Source organism: Schistocerca americana, chromosome X (genome assembly GCF_021461395.2).
Source record: "Schistocerca americana isolate TAMUIC-IGC-003095 chromosome X, iqSchAmer2.1, whole genome shotgun sequence".
Taxonomy (NCBI): domain Eukaryota; kingdom Metazoa; phylum Arthropoda; class Insecta; order Orthoptera; family Acrididae; genus Schistocerca; species Schistocerca americana.
The window spans coordinates 863,844,641-863,871,486 of NC_060130.1; the positions used below are offsets into that span (position 1 = coordinate 863,844,641).

At 39.0% G+C, this 26,846-nt stretch overlaps 1 protein-coding gene across 1 annotated transcript in view; it reads right to left on the reverse strand.

Annotated features, from left to right (window-relative positions):
* LOC124554911 (ATP-dependent DNA helicase Q5-like) overlaps positions 1-26,846 on the reverse strand; it is a 309,389-nt gene that overhangs the window by 5,144 nt on the left and 277,399 nt on the right. Inside the window, exon 12 of the mRNA XM_047128599.1 lies at positions 6,457-8,209. Within this exon, the coding sequence (XP_046984555.1) occupies positions 6,457-8,209 (1,753 nt within the window). The remainder of the gene's footprint in view (positions 1-6,456; positions 8,210-26,846) is intronic.

Here is a 26,846-nt window from a genome sequence, read left to right on the forward strand (position 1 = left end):
AGCAGATGATAGTTCCAGAAATGAAATAAGTTTCTCGGAGTCAGATAAGGAAGGAGCTAAGAGAGTACCAGACGACTGACTATAATTATACCTCCAGTGGCTTCAGTATTCAACAGTGCGGTGAAATTCCTGAAGTTTGCTTTTACATCACATAGTTTGCTCAGAAAATTACCCTGTGTTTAAGTTAGGAATTTCCATCACTCTTTTTTGTAAGTAGAATAATATGTTAGGTGAGGATGAGAGCATTTAATGCTTTTCGTCTGGCCACCTAATAATTGTGCAGTAGTGTTGGGGTTTTGCTGAATATTATTTCATTCTCTTTAAAAATTAAATGACACTCGAAGCTATATTGTTTCTTTGCTCATCTTTTTTTACGTCTGGACTGCAACTGCTCACATTGTTGTAGGTTAGTTGGGCCAGCTGGCTACCCAATGCTGTCCAAGTTCAATGCGCCGGTAAAGCTATTGTCCCGCATTATCACTCAATCTATGTGCATGTAACACAGCATATAACATATCCTTATGATCGTACTCGACTGTACTGGACACAGATTGGCTTCTGCTCCATGTGAAACAAAATCCAATGAGCTTCAAGCAAATGCGGACGAATACATGGTGTAATGTTTACATCAGGTTTATTCTTATGATAAACAGAGTACACAAACTACGAGTTCATATACATTCCATTACATGCCCAATCCCACTGAAATTAGAACAACATCCTTTTCACTACAATATTTATCTATCAGAGGCAACAATATTTTTGATATCTTTGTATGACATGCAATGAATACAAAATCCTTTTTTGTTCAAAACAGAACAGTACAAAATATTTGTACACAACACTGTCAAAAGGTTAAATGTATGCATGTGTTCCACAGATCTAAAAATTTCCCTCTTTGTTTTCTTATTCACCAATTACTCATTTACATTTGTTAATTCCAAGTTTTCATAGTTCCCACTCTATGACCAGCAGTGCTAGATCATTAATACGCTTGAGTCCCCGGCATTCTGAAATGTGTTTCTGTTGTCCGAGTTCAGTGAAACTGCTGTTAACTAATGCATTGCTTACTGGTAGGGTGAGTATAATTGTCAATGCATTAATCAGGTTAGGAAACAATGACATCAAATTATTCTTACTCTCATAATGGATCTGACCCATGTACAATTCCATTACACAAATCTCTGTGTTATTTCATGGTCATCATCACCGTCATTAAAAATGTTACTTCCTTTTTAACTTGAAGGAAAGGATCTAAATTCAAGAATGATTTCAAAATTTCTTCTTCAGCCAAATCTCAATATTTAAAATGAAACTGCAGTATGGTATGATATGTTCAGAGATTTTAAAGACTTTTTTGATCTAAATTTCATGCAATATCAGCAGTTGCTTGATACACATGTATTTTGAACTGTTCTATAGTGTTTATAATAGATATAAATATAACAAGGAAAGTTCTATACACTGATGAGCCGAAACATTATGAAGCTGGTCTGATAACTTGTTTGTCTGTCTTTGGAATGAAATACATCAATGATTCTGTGTATCAGGGATCTGACAGTTTGTTGGTAGGTTTGTGGCATTAGATGTTTATACACAGGTCATGTAATTCGTATAAATAACGAGCTGCTGATTTGCGTACACGGTGGTGATTCCTGATAGCGGCCCAGCACAGTTCTGACTCCTAGACATGGACAATTATACTGCTGAAAGGTGATACTGCCATCGGGGAAGACATCAAGCATGAAGTGATGCCAATGGTTCGCACCTCTCGCTGTGTCTTCATTTATTACCACAGGTCCCATGCAAGTGCAGGAGAATGTCTCCCATACTGCTCCCACCAGCCTGCGTTCATGGTACTTTCTGCACATTTCGAACCATCGTTCACCTTGATGACAGCATTTGTGGAGATGACCTGTGACCTACAGTAGCAAAAATGTGATTCACCCAAAAAGCAGACATGTTTCCATTGATCGATGGTCAAATACTGATAGTCCAATGCCCACTGCTGCTGTAGCTGATGATGTCATTGGGTCAACATGTGATGGTCTGCTGCGGAGTTCTATGTTCGACAATGATGATGAATGGTGTGCTCCAAAACACTTGTGCAAGCACCAGTGTTGTACTCTTTCAGCAGAGATACCACAGGTCACCATCTATCCTACTTTATATAGCAGACAAGCAACAATGTGTTCTATGAAGAGTCCAAACCCCACATTCAGTGAAGAGTTGTGGACATCCAACCATCTAGCACCTAGTGGTAGTTTCACTGTCATCCTACCTCTTTCCACAGGTGCTCATGACAATACCACAGGTGCTCATGACAATAGTATACGAACATTTGACCAGATTCACCATTTTCAAGAAACTTGTTCACAGGCTCTGCATAATAATAATCTGCCCTTTATCAAAGACACATATCTCAATGGATTTCCCCATCTGCAGCCCATATCTTTGCTAGGGTGACCCCCCTCCATGTCTGCTCCAATTAAATACTTTTGTTACCCCATCATGTGCCCACAATGCCATCAGGCAGCATCCAATGTCACAGTGGGCAGTGGTCATAACGTTTCAGCTTATCAGTGTACATTAGGTGTATAGAAGGCCACTCACCAAATAGCAGAAATGCTGAGTTGTGAACAGGTACACACAAGAGAACGAGAACTTTGCTACTTTTTGAAAGACATCCTTTAAAGAGCTAGAGCACAAATATGTATGCGCATTCCCCTCCTCCAGCTTCAGAGGCAGATAGAGGGGGAAGCAGTAAGAGGGATTGATGACAGGCAGTTAGCAATTCAGAGACAGGCAGTAGGTGTGCAGGGTAGGAACACAGGAGGGAGGGGCAGGAGGTGCACAGGCCAGGGGTGCTACATATGGGCATGATAAAAATGTTGTGTGTGACATGGTTTGGGAGGATATGACAGGACCGAGAATGGGGAAACTGTTTGGTGGGGGTGTGGACAGTGGTTTAGCAGAGATTGAGACCAGAAGTATTGTAGAAACAATGAATGTGTTGCAAGACTAACTTCCATCTACATAGTTTAAAAAAACTGGAGCTGGAGGAAGGGCACAGGTTGTACAGCAGCCACTGAACTCTAGCATGTTGTGCTCAGTAGTTTGTTGTGTCACTGGATGGTTCAAATAGCTCTGAGCACTATGGGACTTAACATCTGTGGTCATCAGTCCCCTAGAACTTAGAACTACTTAAACCTAACTAACCTAAGGACATCACACACATCCATGTCCGAGGCAGGATTCGAACCTGCGACCGTAGCAGTCGCGCGGTTCCGGACTGCGCGCCCAGAACCGCTAGACCACCGCAGCTGGCAACACTGGATGGGCAACACTGTTCTTAGCCACTGTTTGGCAGTGGCCATTAATTCTGGTGGACAGGTGGTCGGTGATAATTCACAGAAATTGCAAAAGTGCTGGTATATGACATAGCTGCTTTCTTGTGTGGCCCTCACTCTCATGGGATAAGATAGCTCATGACAGGACTTGTGTAGGATGTACTGGGTGGGTGGATTGATCAAGTCTTGCATCTGGGTCTTCAACAGTAATATGAACCCTATGGTAAGGGAATGCGGGTGGTATAGGGGATGGATCAGAATGTTGTGTAGGTTAGATGGGTGACAGAATATTACTGTAGGAGGGATGGGAAGGATCATGGGTAGGATGTCCCTTACTTCTGGGCATGATGATACATAGTCAAACCTGGGCAAAGGACATGGTTCAGCTGCTGCAGTCCAGGGTCGTATTAGATGACTGGAAGATGGGGGGAGGGGGAGGGGCACTCCTTTGCAGCTCATTCTTGGTGTGGCACATAATTTCTGAATATGGATTAGGTTTGGGGCTAGTGCCTGTCTGTGACAAGGGAACTCATCACTAGAAGATGCACTAATCATGAGTGGCCAGACTTTATGGGAGTGATTTTTTGGTGTGGAAGGGCTGACAACTGTCAGAATCTGAGTACTGGTTTTGATTAGTGGGCTTAACACAGACAGAGGTATGGCTGGAGCCATCAGAGAAGTGGAGGTCATTGTTAAGGAAGGTGACACATTGGGTTGAAGAGTAGGTGGGAGAGAAGGTATTCAAGTTGTGAGGGAATGAGGATAGCATGTCTAGGTCCCGAGTCCAAATAATGAAGGTACCATCAATGAATCTGAACCAGAGATGGGATCTGGGGTTTTAGAAGATTGGAAAGATTTCCTGTAGATGGCCCACAAACAGGTTGGCTTAGGTAGGTGCCCATGGCTTTGCTGTGAATTTTAGTTCTGTGTGATAATGTAATTGATATGGTGCATAAGGAATGAATTCCTCTCAAAGGAGAAGTAGTTGTGTATGTCGATGTGACTGGTATGGTGTATAAGGAATGAGTTAGTGGGCTTGGTGTCAGAATGACACTGGGAGAGGTAATGTTCAATAGCAACAAGGCCACAGACATGAGGGATGCTGGTGTTAAGGGAGGTGACATGAACAGTGATTCAGATGGTACTGGAGTGTGGATGGTTGAGAGTCAGTTGCGTGTATCTTTGATATGAGTGGATAGGCTGTAAGCAACAGTTTGGAGCTGCTGGTCAGTAAGAGTGGAGATTCTTTTGGTGGGAACACAATAACCAGCTACTGTAGGGTGTCCAAGATTGTTGGGTTTGTACCACCCTCCTATGTCAATCTGTTCATGGGACATCTAGAGGATACCTTTCTAGCCTCCCAAACCTCCTTGTCTGGTTCAGGTTCATTAATGGTATCATGTTTATCTGGATCCAGGGCCCAGACAGTATCTTTTTTCTTCCACAGCCTCAACACCTTCTCTCCTATTCTTTTCAACTGGTCCTCCTCAGCCCAATGTACCACATTCCTGGACATTAACTGTAACCTCTCTGATGGCTCCATCCATACCTCTGACCATATTAAGCTCACTAACCACCAACAGAACTTGAATTTTGACAACTTTCATCTCTTCCACATCAAAAACTCACTCCCATATAGGCTGGTCACTCATGGACTGTGTACCTGCCATGATGAGAATTCCCTTGCCCAGTATGCCGAAGGTCTCACATAGGCCTTCACAGACTGACACTAACCCCACCCTCTCCCAAACCTAATCCACAAACAGTTTTCCTGCACCATATCCTCACACAGCCGTAATCCTCCCACCATCCCCAAGCATTAGCTGCAAAGGAGTGTTCCGCTCACCACCCAGCACCACCTCAAACTGCAGCAACTGAACCATGTCTTTTGTCAAGGCTTTGATTATCTATTGTCATGCCCAGAAATGAAGGGCATCCTACCCATGATCCTTCCTATCCCTCCTAAAGCAGTACTCTATCACCCAGCCAACCTGCACATCATCTTGGTCCATTGCTATGCCACTCCCAACTACTTGCCACAGGCATCATATCCCTATCTGCAGGACCTGCCAGGTCCACCCAACTAGTACATTCTACTCCAGTTTTGTCACAGGAGTATCCTACACCATTAGGGCCAAAGCCACCTGTGAAAGCAGCAATGTCATGTACCAGTTTTGTTGCGATTTCTGCCAAGTATTTTATTTTGGCATGACCATCAACCATCAGTCCACATGAATGAATGGCCTCTGCCAAACTGTGGCCAAGACATGCTTCACAAGCACTGCCACCTGGATCCTTCTATCCAGCACCGTTTACATTTCTATTATGCTTATTCTTCTTTGTACAACTGGAAATACAGTCTCCATATTTAGGTTTGTAGCTGAGCCATTTCTTACGTAATTATAAAAATGCCTCTTCAGATCTGGCTCTAGTTAGGAATTTAACAAGCTCACTCAAAATATTAAGCTTTTCATTTATGCAGAAGTGTAAAATTTTAAAAAAAATTACTTACAACACTAATTAAGCAATGTGGCTCTGTATAACGACTGAGCAAACTAACTTACAAGATGATATCTAATATAACAAACACTGAGCTGCAATGCTGCTGGAGTGAGCTTTGCCTACAGTATTTACTTCATAACATTTGAAGAAAATAAAGTACGGACAGCTTCATTTCTGGATTAGGGAAGTACCATGCCACGAAATAACTTTATTTGAATGTTCATATTGTTTCCTCAATAATTTAGCCAGAACTGAGCTAGTGTTTGACATGCTATCAACAACATATTAAATGCAAATGAGAAACAGGTATGGGAAATGGGGCGGCACGGAGGAGGGGACGGAAGATGAGATGACAGGAGAGGAGTAGACATACGAGTTGAACCGGCAATGAGTTACTTATATAATAAAAATATAATAAAAAAAATTTGACCTGGAAATACAGCTGATTTTTCATTTTGGTTTTTCATCATACTACTTATATTTACCTTAAAGTATGTTTTAAACAGTTTTCAGTTCAATTTTAGTTGACAGCATATAAATAAATGAATGAATAAAAACTCTATGTTAGGAAGATTAACACTACTACAAGACAAAATACACCTACCTACAGTCGTGTGTTCCTCCATGTATTTATGAGCCAGATTTCGGGCTATGAGCTTGAAGAGGTTTCTTGAAGTTATCTGATTTTGTTCATAGTAGGGCATTAAATTTTTCACTATCTTTTGTGCAACTTCAGCTTTCTCACGCATTTTTTTGACATCCTTATGAGCAGAATGATGTTCACCTTTTCTGTAAGGACTGCATGATGGCTTTCCTTTAGTTACAGTGCACCCTAATGTGCTACCCTTAGAACTTAGTTTTACTTCAGTTTTCATTTTGTTGTAGGTATCTTTTAAGCATTCCTGGTATGGTGATGGCACAGTTTCTTTGGTCTCAGTTTCACTCTTACCAGTTACATTTGCTGTATCTCTGATCTTGGTGTAAAGATCAGTGTTTCTCCAATTCAAAATTTTCTCATCTTTTACAGAAGCAATAACCTGAGTTTGAGAATGCAAGATAGGAACTACTACATTTTTTTCAGCTTCATTATGTACATTTTGCCTTACAATGGAACTCAGGTTGGCAGGTGAAGTTCTTCCTGTTTGTACAGCACAGACTTTAATTTCATTCCATTTGGTTTCAGGAATCAAATTCTTTTCAGATAAAACGTCTGATATTCTCTGCTTGTTACTCGATGTTAATCCATTCTCTTCGCTTATGTCAGGTGTTATCTTTCTCATGCCAGTATCGAAACTGATCTGCGGAATTTGATTATCTTCTTGAGTATTAATTTTGGTATCACTTTGAGGAGAGGGCACTGATGATTTTGTATCAGTCTCATTGCCTGAACTACATCCATCATCATTAGGCAATGAAACAGTGTTTGCTTCTAAGTTTTGCGAAATGTCACTACCTACTACTGCTTCATCTGTTGAGATTTTAGTCTCATCCTGCAGGGTACAAACAATTTTATTTTCTAAAGGTTTATCACTGTCAGAACTAAGAGAACCACTGTTTGTTGAGTCACATTTGAGTTCAGTATTACAGAGCTCCTTTCCTGTTTCACTGCCCATATCTGACACAGAAGTTTCATCCTTTATTATGGTCTTAATCTGTTCATTTTCTGCATTTCCTCCACTGCAAAGAGGCAGAATTATGTTCTCCTTACTGTCTGCACTAAAAGCTGATCCAATGGAGTCATTTTTTGTAGTGTTTAAAGTGTCCTTACTATCTTGCTCTTTCACAACTGGACTGTTTGAGTGAGATCTATGTTGGTCAGATGAAGGTACATACTTTTTGTCAGCTGCATCTAAAGATTCTTCTGAATCTTTCCCTGGTGATTCAAAGGACAGTGATCCTTCATTAGAAAAGACTGTACGTTCAGAATCAGGGTAGCTTGAGTCTCTGTCCTTGCATTTACTTCCAGATCCAGAGAACGATATACTAATGTCTGAATCTGCAACAGTATTTGAACTGTTACTCCCATGAGAGTATTCTTTTGGCATGTCTTTTTGTATAGTTAACTTTGAAAAATCTTGAAAATATGATTTTATACTTGGCTGTTGGCGAGATTTGTCATCTCTTGCAGTAGAACTTGAAGTTTTATAGTTTGCAGTATGTGCAATACGTTTTGCATTTTTATAAGCAGATAATAATTTTGATGCTTGAACAAATGATGCAAGTGCTGTTGTTGGGCTGGTGTCTGGGTCAAATGTATTCTGTCCATCCTGTCTTTTGGGAGTATGTTTGTTGCCAGCAAAGGCCTTAACAGTTTTATGTAGTGACAGTGCAGCGGTTTCCTTTTTTATCTGAGATATCTGAAATGGAAAAATATTTTATTAACTCACACAAAAAGTAATAACCCCCGTCAAAACTGTTCATCTGTATGCATAAAATATATCAATGATGTCAGCAGATAAAACATAAAAATATTCCAAAGATATACTTAATTTAACAATTATATCACTTGAGTAGTGTGGTTCAAGGAATTAGTCCTAAGTACAGACATTTATCTTGTACCATATACTGCTTGGAAAATATTATTTCCAATAATATAGGAAAAAGTTAAACAGGACATACAGTAACAACAATAGTTTTATGGATACAATTACACCTCGTATTTAGTGTAAGTATTCATGCAGCAATAATTTGCGGTGTTTAACATTATAGCTGAAACAATAATACAGCTGCTGAACTGTCTTGAAGTTGAAAGATGCAGTCAAGTAGGTACCAAGATCTGGAGCTAAAACAATAGTAAATACGAAAGAGGTGTGTCTACAATCAGAGCCATTTAAAAAAATTTTAACTGTAAACATACAAAGGAACCTATTGAATATCTCACAAAAATTAATTTAGTTCAAGGGCTGGTTTTTATAGTAAAATCTATTAATATTCTTCACCCCAAAATACATCGCTCCTGTAGAGACGTTAAAGATAAAACTAGGCTGCATAGAAGTATACAAGCAAATATTCTATCCACACTCCATACAAAATGAAATGGGAAGAATCTCTAATACAGGGTACAATAAAAATCATCCTCAGTCATGCACTTTACAGCAGTTTGCAGAGTATAAAACTTATATATTTAATTTAAAAGTGACTGGTAGGCTGTGGATAATAACACAGAAGCCTGCAGAGAGGGACTAGTTCTTAACTACTATCACTCTGAACTAGCTTTGGCATCAAAATGTGACAGAACATAGATCAAATAAGTATGTTACACAGATCAAAAGAACACACTGGTTTGAATACCAAGGTGAGTCATGTTGGTGCTGTCTAAGTGCTTAAAAGAAATTAATTTGACATTACTATCATGGAGCATTCAATTCTGTGAAATAATAAGTGGCACAGAATTAACATCCTGAAAGATGCTGAATGCAACAGTGAAAAAAAAGTGTCCCAAAATTAAACAGCTCATGTTGACACCCAAAAAGGTGAGTCTATAAAACACCATACAGTTACTAAATACCACAAAACTGAAGGCACTGTAGTATTGGGCAGATGGTACACACTGTTGACCAACAATGTGAGGAAAGGAATGTGAGAGAGTACTGTGTCCACACCATCCAGAGGAATCAGTCTTAGTGGAACATGCAGCTTGCTGCAAACAAGTGCTATGTTCATTTGTGGCCTGGGAAATGAATGCTGGCCATTAAATGGGGTGGACAGACAGTGGTATGCAGCACAGGAGAAGAGCAGAAAGAGTATTACTTCATGAGCAGAATCATGTGCTAGTTTTGTTACCTAGAGTACGAGTTAAACCATTCATTGAGTTGTGACAGTAATGATAATTTTGTATTTTCCTGTTAATGATAAAAGGTGTAATGTCTGGTGTAGAAACTTCACAGTGAAGGAAGACATCAAACCATCACTTTACAATATATTCATGCCAAAATTCATACCTGTCTGTGGTACCTGATGGGGTCTGAGGAGGTTTAGTATGTTTCAAAAAATTAGATATTGTGAAAAAGGTTAACTACCAGTGATATTACTATACTTTCTATGTAAATTATCAGCAACTCTAAAATTAAAGGAAACTTTTTTAATTTATCTGACATGTAAGTCACCGTAAAATGGGGGCAGAGAAACTAAATGTTATCTACATTTTGACAATATTTTCATGTTGTTGTTGTCTTCAGTCCTGAGACTGGTTTGATGCAGCTCTCCATACTACTCTATCCTGTGCAAGCTTCTTCATCTCCCAGTACTTACTGCAACCTACATCCTTCTGAATCTGCTTAGTGTATTGATCTCTTGGTCTCCCTCTACGATTTTTACCTTCCACGCTGCCCTCCAATGCTAAATTTGTGATCCCTTGATGCCTCAGAACATGTCCTACCAACCGGTCCCTTCTTCTTGTCAAGTTGTGCCACAAACTCCTCTTCTCCCCAATCCTATTCAATACCTCCTCATTAGTTATGTGATCTACCCATCTAATCTTCAGTATTCTTCTGTAGCACCACATTTCGAAAGCTTCTATTCTCTTCTTGTCCAAACTATTAATTATCCATGTTTCACTTCCATACATGGCTACACTCCATACAAGTACTTTCAGAGACGACTTCCTGACACTTAAATCTATACTCGATGTTAACAAATTTCTCTTCTTCAGAAACACTTTCCTTGCCATTGCCAGTCTACATTTTATATCCTCTCTACTTCGACCATCATCAGTTATTTTACTCCCTAAATAGCAAAACTCCTTTACTACTTTAAGTGTCTCATTTCTTAATCTAATTCCCTCAGCATCACCAGACTTAATTTGACTACATTCTATTATCCTCGTTTTGCTTTTGTTGATGTTCATCTTATATCCTCCTTTCAAGATGCTGTCCATTCCATTCAGCTGCTCTTCCAAGTCCTTTGCTGTCTCTGACAGAATTACAATGTCATCGGCGAACCTCAACGTTTTTATTTCTTCTCCATGGTCTTTAATACCTACTCTGAATTTTTCTTTTGTTTCCTTTACTGCTTGCTCAATATACAGATTGAATAACATCGGGGAGAGACTACAAACCTGTCTCACTCCCTTCCCAACCACTGCTTCCCTTTCATGCCCCTCGACTCTTATAACTGCCATCTGGTTTCTGTACAAATTGTAAATAGCCTTTCGCTCCCTGTATTTTACCCCTGCCACCTTTAGAATTTGAAAGAGAATATTCCAGTCAACATTGTCAAAAGCTTTCTCTAAGTCTACAAATGCTAGAAATGTAGGTTTGCCTTTTCTTAATCTAGCTTCTAAGATAAGCCGTTGGGTCAGTATTGCCTCACGTGTTCCAACATTTCTACGGAATCCAAACTGATCTTCCCCAAGGTCGGCTTCTACCAGTTTTTCCATTCGTCTGTAAAGAATTCACGTTAGTATTTTGCAGCCGTGACTTATTAAACTGAAAGTTTGGTAATTTTCACATCTGTCAACATCTGCTTTCTTTGGGATTGGAATTATTATGTTCTTCTTGAAGTCTGACGGTATTTCGCCTGTCTCATACATTTTGCTCACCAGATGGTAGAGTTTTGTCAGGACTAGCTCTCCCAAGGCTGTAAGTAGTTCTAATGGAATGTTGTCTACTCCCAGGGCCCTGTTTCGACTTAGGTCTTTCAGTGCTCCGTCAAACTCTTCACACAGCATCATATCTCGCATTTCATCTTCAACTACATCCTCTTCCATTTCCATAATATTGCCATCAAGTACATCGTCGTTGTACAGACCCTCTATATACTCCTTCCACCTTTCTGCTTTCCCTTCTTTGCTTAGAAAGTGGGTTTCCATCTGAGCTCTTTATATTCATACAAGAGGTTCCCTTTTCTCCAAAGCTCTCTTTAATTTTCCTGTAGGCAGTATCTATCTTACCCCTAGTGAGATAAGCCTCTACATCCTTACATTTGTCCTCTAGCCATCCCCACTTAACCATTTTGCACTTCCTGTCGATCTCATTTTTGAGACGTTTGTATTCCTTTTTGCCTGCTTCATTTATTGCATTTTTATATTTTCTCCTTTCATCAATTAAATTCAATATTTCTTCTGTTACCCAAGGATTTCTACTAGACCTTATCTTTTTACCTACTTGATCCTCTGCTGCCTTCACTACTTCATCCCTCAGAGCTACCCATTCTTCTTCTACTGTATTTCTTTCCCCCATTCCTGTCAATTGTTCCCTTATGCTCTCCCTGAAACTCTGTACAACCTCTGGTTCTTTCAGTTTATCCAGGTCCCATCTTAAATTCCCACCTTTTTGCAGTTTCTTCAGCTTTAATCTACAGTTCATAACCAATAGATTGTGGTCAGAGTCCACATCTGCTCCTGGAAATGTCTTACAATTTAAAACCTGGTTAATAAATCTCTGTCTTACCATTATATAATCAATCTGACACCTTCTAGTATCTCCAGGATTCTTCCAGGTATATAACCTTCTTCTATGATTCTTGAACGAAGTGTTAGCTATGATTAAGTTATGCTCTGTGCAAAATTCTACCAGACGGCTTCCTCTTTCATTTCTCTCCCCCAATCCATATTCACCCACTATGTTTCCTTCTCTACCTTTTTCTGCTCTCGAATTCCAGTCACCCATGACTATTAAATTTTCGTCTCCCTTCACTACCTAAATAACTTCTTTTATCTCATCACACATTTCATCAATTTCTTCATCATCTGCAGAACTAGTTGGCATATAAACTTGTACTACTGTATTAGGCATGGGCTTCGTGTCTATCTTGGCCACAATAATGCGTTCACTATGCTGTTTGTAGTAGCTTACCCGCACTCCTATTTTTTTATTCATTATTAAACCTATCCTGCATTACCCCTATTTGATTTTGTATCTATAACCCTATATTCACCTGACCAAAAGTCTTGTTCCTCCTGCCACCGAACTTCACTAATTCCCACTATATCTAACTTCAACCTATCCATTTCCCTTTTTAAATTTTCTAACCTACCTGCCCAATTAAGAGATCTGACATTTCACGCTCCGATCCATAGAACGCCAGTTTGCTTTCTCCTGATAACGACGTCCTCTTGAGTAGTCCCCGCCCGGAGATCCGAATGGGGGACTATTTTACCTCTGGAATATTTTACCCAAGAGGACGCCATCATTTAACCATACAGTAAAGCTGCATGTCCTCGGGAAAAATTACGGCTGTAGTTTCCCCTTGCTTTCAGCCGTTCGCAGTACCAGCACAGCAAGGCCGTTTTGGTTAGTGTTGCAAGGCCAGATCAGTCAATCATCCAGACTGTTGCCCCTGCAATTACTGAAAAGGCTGCTGCCCCTTTTCAGGAACCACACATTTGTCTAGCGTCTCAACAGATACCCCTCCGTTATGGTTGCACCTACGGTATGGCCATCTGTATCGCTGAGGCACGCAAGCCTCCCCACCAACGGCAAGGTCCATGGTTCATGGGGGTAGGAATATTTTCATAATGAAAATATATATGTGTCTTCAGGACACATTAAATGTCTTAGTTTCATCAACTGAGGAATTTCAAATGTGTAGTCTCATCCGCTCAACTGTAGATACAAAATTGTCCTGAGATTTGTTTAGCATTGGATGAATCTACCAATTCTTCTGCCAGTTGGTAGCAGTCTCATAATTGCAGAATAATTCTGTGCTTTATTCAATAAAGTACACTACAAATAATCTGATAATGTTGCATTTTTACTAGAGAGTGATGATAATTATGGTTTGAGCGAAACGATTCTCACCTCTTGGAATACATATAGTGCAGGATGTAAGGTTAGTTATATTGTGACATAACGATATGCAGTGCGGTAGTGGCTGCAAAAAGTTGCGAAGGCAGTAAATTAACTGGCAAATAATAGATTTATTTTGGATAATGAAAACAAATCAAAAGCATTATGGCTGGTCATCAAAATTGAAACAGGTGCCATAGATAGAGGCCATGATCCTCAAGATAGAGGATAAAACTATTATAAATCCTGCTCAAATTTCTGAATTATTAAATGAATTCTTTACAAATGCAAACAAATCAAACATCAATGTAGAAGATTACCCAGATTACGGTAAATTTCTTCAACAGTGAGCAATTTGAAGATGAACTTTTCAGTAAATTTACCAAAACTACTGTAAAAGATATAGAAAATGTGATACTATCACTAAAAAGTAAAACATCCACAGGATGGGATGGGATACGAATGAAAGTGTCAAAAACAGTCCCTAAAATAATTGCACAGCAACTATCTACAATAGTTAACCAGTCCCTTAAAAAAGGTTATTTCCCAGACACACGTAAGTACACACTAGTACGCTCAAAAAATCAGTATCGATTTCAAAAAGATAAAACCACAATATCTGCTATAAACCAGTTTGTAGATAAAATTAGCTGCTCTCTAGGCAACTCACTGCATGCCATAGGAATTTTTTTGTGACCTATCAAAGGCCTTTGATAGTGTGAACCACTCCTTGCTACACTGTAAACTGGAAAATTATGGAATTAGGAGCATGGTATTAGAATGGATTAAGTCCTATGTAACCAACCAAAGACAATAAGTGATTATATCATCAAAGAGAGGACCATATAGATCAAAATGGAAAACTATTTCACATGGAGTACCCCAAGGTTCTGTCTTAGGTACTTTTTTTTTTTTTTTTTTTTTTACGTAAATGATCTACCACTTAATATTGAGTGTCATTCAATTTTATCTGCAGATGGCACATCTGTAATCATTGAAAGTAACAGTACTGACCATTACCCAAATTGTATTAAATACACTAGCAAAATTAGATACCTGGTTTGATTTAAATGGGTTACAATTAAACATGGAAAAACACTCAGTTAAAGCAGTTTAAAACAAAACAAGCAAAATTAAATGATATTCAGGTCAGTCACAGAAACCAGGATTTTCGGAAGCTGTTGTTGTTGTTGTTGTTGTTGTTGTGGTCTTCAGTCCTGAGACTGGTTTGATGCAGCTCTCCATGTTACTCTATCCTGTGCAAGCTTCTTCATCTCCCAGTACCTACTGCAACCTACATCCTTCCGAATCTGCTTAGTGTATTCATCTCTTGGTCTCCCTCTATGATTTTTACCCTCCACGCTGCCCTCCAATGCTAAATTTATGATCCCTTGATGCCTCAAAACATGTCCTACCAACCGATCCCTTCTTCTAGCCAAGTTGTGCCACAAACTTCTCTTCTCCCCAATCCTATTCAATACCTCCTCATTAGTTACGTGATCTACCCACCTTATCTTCAGCATTCTTCTGTAGCACCACATTTCGAAAGCTTCTATTCTCTTCTAGTCCAAACTATTTATCGTCCATGTTTCACTTCCATACATGGCTACACTCCATACAAATACTTTCAAAAACCCTTTCCTGACACTTAAATCTATACTCGATGTTAACAAATTTCTCTTCTTCAGAAACGATTTCTTGCCATTGCCAGTCTACATTTTACATCCTCTCTACTTCGACCATCATCAGTTATTTTACTCCCTAAATAGCAAAACTCCTTTACTACTTTAAGTGTCTCATTTCCTAATCTAATCCCCTCAGCATCACCCGATTTAATTTGACTACATTCCATTATCCTCGTTTTGCTTTTGTTGATGTTCATCTTATATCCTCCTTTCAAGACACTGTCCATTCCGTTCAACTGCTCTTCCAAGTCCTTCGCTGTCTCTGACAGAATTACAATGTCATCGGCAAACCTCAAAGTTTTTACTTCTTCTCCATGAATTTTAATACCTACTCCGAATTTTTCTTTTGTTTCCTTTACTGCTTGCTCAATATACAGATTGAATAACATCGGGGAGAGACTACAACCCTGTCTCACTCCTTTCCCAACCACTGCTTCCCTTTCATGCCCCTCGACTCTTATAACTGCCATCTGGTTTCTGTACAAATTGTAAATAGCCTTTCGCTCCCTGTATTTTACCCCTGCCACCTTTAGAATTTGAAAGAGAGTATTCCAGTCAACATTGTCAAAAGCTTTCTCTAAGTCTACAAATGCTAGAAACTTAGGTTTGCCATTTCTTAATCTTTCTTCTAAGATAAGTCGTAAGGTTAGTATTGCCTCACGTGTTCCAACATTTCTACGGAATCCAAACTGATCTTCCCCGAGGTCCACTTCTACCAGTTTTTCCATTCGTCTGTAAAGAATTCGCGTTAGTATTTTGCAGCTGTGACTTATTAAACTTATAGTTCGGTAATTTTCACATCTGTCAACACCTGCTTTCTTTGGGATTGGAATTATTATATTCTTCTTGAAGTCTGTGGGTATTTCGCCTGTTTCATGCATCTTGCTCACCAGATGGTAGAGTTTTGTCATGACTGGCTCTCCAAAGGCCATCAGTAGTTCTAATGGAATGTTGTCTACTCCCGGAGCCTTGTTTCGACTCTGGTCTTTCAGTCCTCTGTCAAACTCTTCACACAGTATCTTATCTCCCATTTCATCTTCATCTACAGCCTCTTCCATTTCCATAATATTGTCTTCAAGTACATCGCCCTTGTATAAACCCTCTATATACTCCTTCCACCTTTCTACCTTCCCTTCTTTGCTTAGAACTGGGTTGCCATCTGAGCTCTTGATATTCATACAAGTGGTTCTCTTCTCTCCAAAGGTCTCTCTAATTTTCCTGTAGGCAATATCTATCTTACCCCTAGTGAGACAAGCCTCTACATCCTTACATTTGTCCTCTAGCCATCCCTGCTTAGCCATTTTGCACTTCCTGTCGCTCTCATTTTTGAGACGTTTGTATTCCTTTTTGCCTGCTTCATTTACTGCATTTTTATATTTTCTCCTTTCATCAATTAAATTCAATATTTCTTCTGTTACCCAAGGATTTCTATTAGCCCTTGTCTTTTTACCTACTTGATCCTCTGCTGCCTTCACTACTTCATCCCTCAGAGCTACCCACTCTTCTTCTACTGTATTTCTTTCCCCCATTCCCGTCAATTGTTCCCTTATGCTCTCCCTGAAACTCTCTACAACCTCTGGTTCTTTCAGTTTATCCAGGTCCCATATCCTTAAATTCTCACCTTTTTCCAGTTTCTTCAGTTTCAATCTGCAGTTCATAACCAACAGACTGTGGTCAGAATCCACATCTGCCCCTGGAAATGTTTTGCAATTTAAAACCTGGTTAATAAATCTCTGTCTTACCATTATATAATCTATCTGATACCTTTTAGTATCTCCAGGATTCTTCCAGGTATACAACCTTCTTTTATGATTCTTGAACCAAGTATTAGCTATGATTAAGTTATGCTCTGCGCAAAATTCTACCAGGCGGCTTCCTCTTTCATTTCTTAGCCCCAATCCATATTCACCTACTATGTTTCCTTCTCTCCCTTTTCCTACTGACGAATTCCAGTCACCCATGACTATTAAATTTTCGTCTCCCTTCACTACCTGAATAATTTCTTTTATCTCGTCATACATTTCATCAATTTCTTCATCATCTGCAGAGCTAGTTGGCATATAAACTTGTACTACTGTAGTAGGCATGGGCTTTGTGTCTATCTTGGCCACAATAATGCATTCACTATGCTGTTTGTAGTAGCTAACCCGCACTCCTATTTTTTTTTATTCATTATTAAACCTACTCCTGCATTACCCCTATCTGATTTTGTATTTATAACCCTGTAATCACCTGACCAAAAGTCTTGTTCCTCCTGCCACTAAACTTCACTAATTCCCACTATATCTAACTTTAACCTATCCATTTCCCTTTTTAAATTTTCTAACCTACCTGCCCGATTAAGGGATCTGACATTTCACGCTCCGATCCGTAGAACGCCAGTTTGCTTTCTCCTGATAACGACGTCCTCTTGAGTAGTCCCCGCCCGGAGATCTGAATGGGGGACTATTTTACCTCCGGAATATTTTACCCAAGAGGACGCCATCATCATTTAATCATACAGTAAAGCTGCATGTCCTCGGGAGAAATTACGGCTGTAGTTTCCCCTTGCTTTCAGCCGTTCGCAGTACCAGCACAGCAAGGCCGTTTTGGTTAATGTTACAAGGCCAGATCAGTCAATCATCCAGACTTTTGCCCCTGCAACTACTGAAAAGGCTGCTGCCCCTCTTCAGGAACCACACGTTTGTCTGGCCTCTCAACAGATACCCCTCCGTTGTGGTTGCACCTACGGTACGGCCATCTGTATCGCTGAGGCACGCAAGCCTCCCCACTAACGGCAAGGTCCATGGTTCATGGGGGGGGGGGGGGGGGGGGGGGGTTCAGGAAGCTAGTTGTGTGAAATTCCTAGGAATGCAACTGGATAAAAATCTATTATGGGGCTTACAGGAATACAACTTGACAAAAATCTATCATGGGGCTCACATAGACAGAACCTTGCAAATAAATTAAATAGTTCAGCATTTGCAATGAGGATATTGTACAATGCTACCAGTATGGGCATAAGAAAAGTAGTATACCACAGCTACCTTGAGTCAGTAATAAGGTATGGAATTGTATTTTGGGGTAACTCAAACCATGTGTGCCAATTATTGAAACCTCAGAAAAGCATCATTAGAAATATGCACAATTTAGGGCATAGAAAATAGTGTTGCCCACTCCTAAACAATCTGGGTATATTAATTGTTTCCTCACTATACGTATGTGAGTTGATTATCTTTGTACACAGTAACTGTGATTTATTTGTAGCAAATCATTTTCAACATGATTATAACACCAGAAATCAAAATAATTTTATGCTGCCCACCCACCGTTTAAAACTTTATGCTCAAACTCCACATTATATAGGTATGAAAATTTGTAACAAAGTGGAAGGGAGAGAACTGCTCAGCATAAATTTTGATACACTGAAAAAATCTTATATGAGAAACTAGTGCAGAAATGTTGCTATTCAGTAGAAGAATTCACGAATGACAACATGAACATTTGAGCAGGAGAGAGCAAGTACTTAGGACTGTTAATTTATTAAAGTTTGTTATTTTTAAAGAAAAATTATTAATTGCTTAATTAATTATCCAGTGCAGTATATTACGAGGGTCACTCCAAAAGAAATGCACACTATTTGTTTTAAAATCCATCTTTTATTCTACATGTTTGAAAGTTTCTTCAGTGTCGTCACATATGCATCAGAATTTATGGTGGTTCCACTTGGCATGATATCGACAAGCAAGAGTCCTTCGGATTCGAAAAACACCGTAGCCGTAACTTTTCCAGCAGAAGATGTGGTTTTGAAATTTTTTTCCTTGGGTGAATTTGCATGATGCCACTCCACTGACTGCCTCTTCGTCTCTGGTGAAAAATGATGGAGCCATGTTTCATCACCTGTCACAATTCTTCCAAGAAATTCATCTCCACCATTCTCGCACTTCCAAAAGTTTGCTGCATACCGTTTTTCTTTTTTCTTCGTGAACCACTGTCAACATCCTGGGAACCCACCTGGCACAAACCTTTTTTAACGCCAACAATTTCAGTATTCTGCAAACACTTCCTTCCCCTATCCCAACGTAGCGTGACAATTCATTCAGTGTGATGCGTCTGTCAGCAGTCACCAATTCATTATCTCTCTGCACATTGTCTGGAGTATGTGCAGTACGAGGCCTGCCACTGTGTGGACAATCCTCAATATTGCCGTGCCCGCTTTCATCACGTAACCTGCTTGCCCACTGACTAACTGCACTGTGATCGACAGCAGCATCTCCATACACCTTTTCCAACCTCTTGTGGATGTTTCCCACTGTCTCGTTTTCACAGCACAGGAACTCTATGACAGCACGTTGCTTCTGATGAACGTCAAGTGTAGTAGCCATCTTGAAGACATGCTGTGACGGTGCCACTCACGGGAACAGGTTGAACTAAGTTTGAAAACAAGTGGGAAGGATGTATCTACACACTGTAAAACTTTCACACATGCAGAATGAAAACTGTACTTTTACAAAAATAGTGTGCATTTCTTTTGGAGTGACCCTCGTATATTATTCATATTATAAGGAAAATTGTAAACCAGTTTTTGTGTTTTGATGAGTGTCAAGTACATTAAGTCAATGGCTTGAAATTGTATGTTACGAGACAAGAAACTTCTATTCTATTCTATGCTCTTGCCACGTATATCACTTGCATTAAAAATCACATGGCAGATGTCACAGTACGAATAGTTTGCTTTGTTAAATACTGGAATGTGAAAGTTCATGTTATTAAGTGCTTCATGTTATTAAGTCAGCAAATTTATGACTTAACACATTGATCGATATCAGTGATAACCATACCCAATTGTGACTCCTCTAACCTGATGACAAAATTTCTTGCTGACCTGGAATACCTTAACTAAATAAAATCTGTTTGACTACTGCAGCCTTGAGGAAAGAACAATGAGGAAATAAGGTAGGGAGCTAACAATGGGATATGTGACAGAGGACTTTAAACACCACGCTGTCTTTAGATTGAGCTGATCCATTCCAGCATCAAAAGAAAAAACACGGTGAGTCTGCAAACAAATGCTTACAGTGTCTCAAAAACTCACCAAGATTAGTGGTGGTTAGAATTTTGCAAATTATATATGCACTAAACCTATATAATGATTGTTGGCACTTTTCACTGTGCAACAGTATAGCTCAAACTATAAAAACTGGCTAGTAGAGCTAATATCATTGATAAAGTTAAATGTGTAGAAAGTGTGTTATTAGATGATTCAGTGAAAGAGGAGGTCATAGAAACTAAAAATACTGAAGGTAGTGGAGATGCAGATTTTGATTCAAATGTTCCAATGTTAACTACACTTTATGAATGTTCAAGAATCTGAAAAGAATGACTCGCATTGTGGTTTATTGTTAAAGCTTGTCCAGTGAATTAATTCCAATATTCATGGAATAAATTTGAGTATTCAAAATATAGATGCTAGAATGAATTCTAATAGTCAAGACATGGATGCTAGGATCAGCAAAGAAATAACACATATTCAGTGCAGCATAACTGAGTTATTAATGTGCAGATATGATGAACTAAAATTTGAATTAGAATCGCATTGCAAAAATGTTAAAACTGAAATCACGAGTGTAAAAAGGGAATTAGCTGAACACAGCAGTCAGCTAATGAAACAGCTAATCTCACCACTCAACAAAATGCCAAAATTGCTAAAGTGAAACATGACTTTGTAACAAAATATAACAAAAAATTTTAAATTGTTTATGGGTGTTCAGGCACCATATGTAGCATTCAAAACTAAATTTAACAGCATTAATGATACTACCAGATGTCGCGACAACAGTGTGGATGGGTTTGACCATGAAACATTAAAACAGGAAATTAACAGGTTTTTGAAGAAAAGAAATCATGATTTTATAGTACCAGCATTATACCAGGGAGTTAACAGTAACTCCAATTGCAGAAACTTCAAGCATTCCACCAAGAAAATGGAACACATCCAGTCGATTTCATGGAATTATTTTGTAATGCTTTCCCAAATACATATTCTGAGGGAGGAACAGTAGAAATATGTTTAAATTATTTGGGAGATGGTGTATATACAGCAGACCCTTGTGTAACTGAATTTCAAGGGACCAAAAAATAAAAAATCTGGTTTAATGAAGTATGAATTAATGACTTTTTTGTAAAAATATACCACTGTTGAGTTCACTTTTTATTTTGGTGTGGGTATCAATGAATGAGGGTGATCTATATTCAAGACATTTAAGAACAAATGAAAATAACTACACCGTATATGTACAACAGTATTTCTGGCATTTGTTTAATTGATGAATTGCATGTACATATTGTCTAATCCTTGTCATCATTTTTTCCAAACAATACAATTACACACCCATTGTGAAATAATATTGTAGAAATTGAATCAAATAATACTGTACAAATTGAACAGTGCATTGTGTAATATGATAATCAGAAGAAACACGTCAATGTACTATTCTATAAGATACCAAGTGTTAATCAGAACACACATTGTCATCCGTTACACATTTTAGTTCTATACAATACTTTGGAAAAAAAATTAATTGTTGTTTGTCACACTGTTGGTCATAATATTTTGGCATTCTCTGAAGGTACCAAGTCCAGAGCAGCCTCAAATGCCTCAGAGACATCAGAAGTGGCAGCAAATCTCTCAAGAACAGCAACTGCTGCTGCAACTTCAGTGCTAGGTAATGGTGTAATATCTTCATGTGCCTCCTCAGAAGATGAGAGTACAGCATCATCACACTCTTCTGTAGCATCCCATTCTTCCATATTCATGACACAAAAAGGCACCAATCGAGTGTAAGCCTGTAGAAGACCAGCATCACGATTCAAATTTGTATCTGCATTATGAGTAAGTTCAGATGTTGGATCATTGATTTCTTTTTCAGTTTCAGTGGCATTCTCTCTTGCTGTTCAAGCCTTCTTAAACTGGGTAATTATGGTGTCTGTTGTAACTTCATCCCAAGCAGCAGGTATTTTGTGAATAATTTGCAGTTCATTCCAATGTGGAACTGTTTCATGTGTTTTGACTTCACTAATGGCAGACTTAACAAGACGGTGTCTGTAATTACACTTCATTGAGGTGATTATTTCTTGATCCAATGGCTGCAGATGGCTCATAGTGTTAGCTGGTAAGAAGACAACTTCTATGATTGGAAGTTCCAGGTCATCGAACTGATGTGCCAAGCAGTGGTCCAAATTTGACAAAATATTTCTCTTTCTTGGCATCCAGTTGTTGTTGAATTCCCTTTTCCTGGGCATTCCATGAGCCTTTTCTTGAAGCATGGGGCCGGACAATGGAATTTGCCGTGAACACATGTGTTGGAACCACTGAAACAGCAAATCCTATACTAATTCATGTCTGACTGGCCTTATATGATTGCTGCTGCCACTAAATGAACAGCTTGTGAAACTTGTCTCTGTTTTCTTTCTTGAACTTATTGATGAGAGAGTAGACTTTGGATTCTGAAAAAGTTCTGCAACCTGTGTTTTAGTCTTCTCTCCACTGTCAACCATATGTAGAATTTGCTTCTTCTGTCATAGAGCCAGATCAGTAAGAGCTTATTTCTGTTTCGGGGACACATTGTCAGTGATGAGGAGTGAAAGGAAATAAAAATATTCCCTGTTCACAAACAAATAGAGACAGAGAGCTCTCTGGATTGTCATGTGTTGTGCACTGTGTGAGGTCTGCTGACCAACCCCTCTCTTCCCCCGCTGTCGTGTCTTTATGTCGTGGCAGTGACACGTGTGCAGCAAGCAAGGAATCGGCCATTGTTGCGAAATTACAATACAGTAGAGTACGAAGAACAATATGTGAAATGCATAACAGATAATACTTTAGTGCACAGCACTCCGTATGTGCATACTTATTTGACTCAAATGAAGAATGAGATATGGAATATGTAATGTGGGAACCAAATTTTAGTTTGTAGTATGAATTATCCAAAATTCGGTTTAAGCAGCAGTTTTTTTGTTGTAATTCTTCAGAGACTGAAGAGCTGGTAGGAGCTAGCCGAATTTTTGGTTTATCCAATATCAAAATAATGAGAGTCTACTGGGTATGGGGAAATAATGCCTCCGAAACATGTAACACTTTATAGGAAACTGAGAAGGCATTTTTGTGTAAATACTGGTCTCAAAGCATCCACCAGAAAACTAGACTTGAATTAATATCACCACTGATACACAATCAAAATAAAGGCATAATGAGTAGCTATTCTCAATATAACTGGGACAAAAATACACATCTAGATGATCCAGTAAAGATCAAGATTTAATTAAATTGAAGCGACCTATGAAAATTTGTGCCAGACCGGGACTAGAACTCAAATCACAATAAGTGGGAAATCCAGGGTCGAGTCCCAGTCCGGCATGAATTTTCATATGCGACTTTAGGTAGTACATGTAAAACTATTACAGTACAAAGTATTGTTGACACTCAATTCCAAGGATATCATTAATGACGAGCGCCATATGCAGGAAAGAAACCAAAATAATCAATGCCATCAAAATTTGGGCACACAGCAGCAACAACAACACTACAATAATAATAATAATAATAATAATAATAATAATAATAGTCAGCAGAGTAATTAGAACTCATGGGGAGATGTAAATCAAAGGCAGGTAGCTAATCAGTATGTGAATGAACAACAGCGACAATATGAAGAACATTATCGGCTATAGTGTTACAAACAAAGACGTGGCAGACAACATGAAAGCTGAAATCACAATAAATGGATGCAAGTGCATCAATTACCCAGAAAACTTAGTTTCAAATAAGACCCAACTCGAAGCAACACTGCCACAGTATGTGTCAGAACATTTAATTTCAAATAAGACCCAGTTCGAAACAACATTGCCTTGGAATGTGTCAGAACTTGTATCAATGCTATCTCATACAACAATGACGACAACATGAAAGAAGATTTATTGGGGGGAACATGAAGTAATTGTAGATGATGTCTTAATGTCTATTATGCCAGTTCCAATCTGTGTATTAAACTTAGAATGTATTTGAGAGAGAGTGATGATCAACTGATAGAAGTTTCACAGAAGTCGTACAACATGACGAGCATTCCAGTAAATAATGTGTGAATTATTAGTGTGGTTGGAAATAAAGAAAACCCATATGTGAGCAGAGAAGACACTTCGCAGAGGATCTGAACACAGCATATTGATAATTCTTGATTGATTGGCACTGACGGACTTACAGAATATAAATGCAGGTTAGATTTTGGAAGTAGTTGGTTGATTATTCAAGACAGAAGAGATGAGATCATAGTGTATTTTAAAGGGGCGTCGTAAGGATGGTGATGACACACTGAGTGTAAATTTAAAACATATTGATGTGTGAGAAAATTAAGTTGCTGCTCAAGTCAATGGGATAATTATGCTGATTAGCAGGCCAGCGCAGTTGAAGAAACTGAGAATATAACTATGATTCTATGTAAAATCCAGGGGAAAATTCAAGAATTATCTGATTTAGCAGGAGGAAAAGCACAAGGATCACTGAAGTACTGAAATATATTAGGTTGGTGCACAAGTTCGTAGCATTTTTCTGTAAGCTTAATAAATAAAATAGATACACATAACAGAAACTTTATGCTCCACCAGATGCATAAAGTTTTTTAAAAATTGGAACCCCCATATTTTAATTACATATTCGTGTAATACGTAAAGAAATATGAATGTTTCAGTTGGACCACTTTTTCGCTTTGTGATAGATGGCGCTGTAATAGTCACAAACGTGGTATCACGTAACATTCTGCCAGTGCGGACGGTATTTGCTTCGTGATACATTACCCGTGTTAAGATGGACAGTTTACCAATTGCAGAAAAGGTTGATATCGTGTTGATGTATGGCTATTGTGATCAAAATGCCCAACAGGCGTGTGCTATGTATGTTGCTCGGTATCCTGGACGACATCATCTAAGTGTCTGGACCGTTCGCCGGATAGTTATGTTATTTAAGGAAACAGTAAGTGTTCAGCCACATGTGAAACATCAACCACGACCTGCAACAAATGATGATGCCCAAGTAGGTGTTTTAGCTGCTGTTGAGGCAATTCCGCACCTCACTAGCAGACAAATTGCGCAAGAATCGGCAATCTCAAAAACGTCGGTGTTGAGAATGCTACATCAACATCAATTGCACCTGTACCATATTTCTATGCACCAGGAATTGCAAAGCAACGACTTTGAACGTCGTGTACAGTTCTGCCACTGGGCACAAGAGAAATTACGGGACAATGACAGATTTTTTGCACACGTTCTATTTAGTGACGAAGCGTCATTCACCAACAGCGATAACGTAAACCGGCATAATATGCACTATTGGGCAATGGAAAATCCACGATGGCTGCGACAAGTGGAACATCAGCAACCTTGGCGGGTTAATGTATGGGGCGACATTATGGGAGGAAGGATATTTGGCCACCAATTTATTGATGGCAATCTCAATGGTGCAATGTATGCTGATTTCCTACGTAATGTTCTACCGATGTTACTACAAGATGTTTCACTGCATGACAGAATCGAGATGTACTTCCAACATGATGAATGTCCAGCACATAGCTTGTGTGCTGTTGAAGCGGTATTGAATAGCATATTTCATGACAGGTGGATTGGTCATCGAACCACCATACCATGGCCCGCATGTTCACCAGATCTGACGTCCCTGGATTTCTTTCTGTGGGGAAAGCTGAAGGATATTTACTATCGTGATCCACCGACAACACCTGACAACATGCATCAGCCCATTGTCAATGCGCACATATTGCCAAATGCATTGAGGTTGACGGACATCACTTTGAGCATTTATTGTGTTAATGTGGTATTTACAGGTAATCACGCTGTAACAGCATGCATTCTCAGAAATGGTAAGTTCACAAAGGTACATGTATCACATTTGAACAACCGAAATAAAAATGTTCAAATGTACCTACGTTCTGTATTTTAATTTAAAAAACCTACCTGTTACCAACTGTCTGTCTAAAATTGTGAGCCATGTGTTTGTGACTATTACAGCGCCATCTTTCACAAAGCGAAAAAAGTGGTCCAACTAAAACATTCATATTTCTTTACGTACTACACGAATATGTAATAAAAAATGGGGGTTCCTATTTAAAAAAAACGCAGTTGATAACCGTTTGACCTATGGCAGCGCCATCTAGCGGGCCAACCATAGCGCCATCTGGTTTCCCCCTTCAAGCTAGACAAGCTAGTTTTTTCGTTTGACACTTATTTCGTGAGATATTTGGCCCGGTCATGATCAATGGCCCACCCTGTATATGTGTGTGTGTACAATCAATTCGCTTGATAGGTTAGGCCTTCTATAATCTTTGATCGTTCAACTACATGTTTTGCCATTATTTTCAGTTTGCAAATGACATTTTATTAAATCGAACTGTTTTTGTTGAGACTATATTTATTAACAGTCATTAGTACCACGTTTGCATGAACTTCATCCTGTCTGTTGATTTGTTAGTCAATTTTATATCGCTAATCCCAGCTATGTAGCGGGATCGAACTTATTTCATTTATGTGCTTACTTTCCTCTT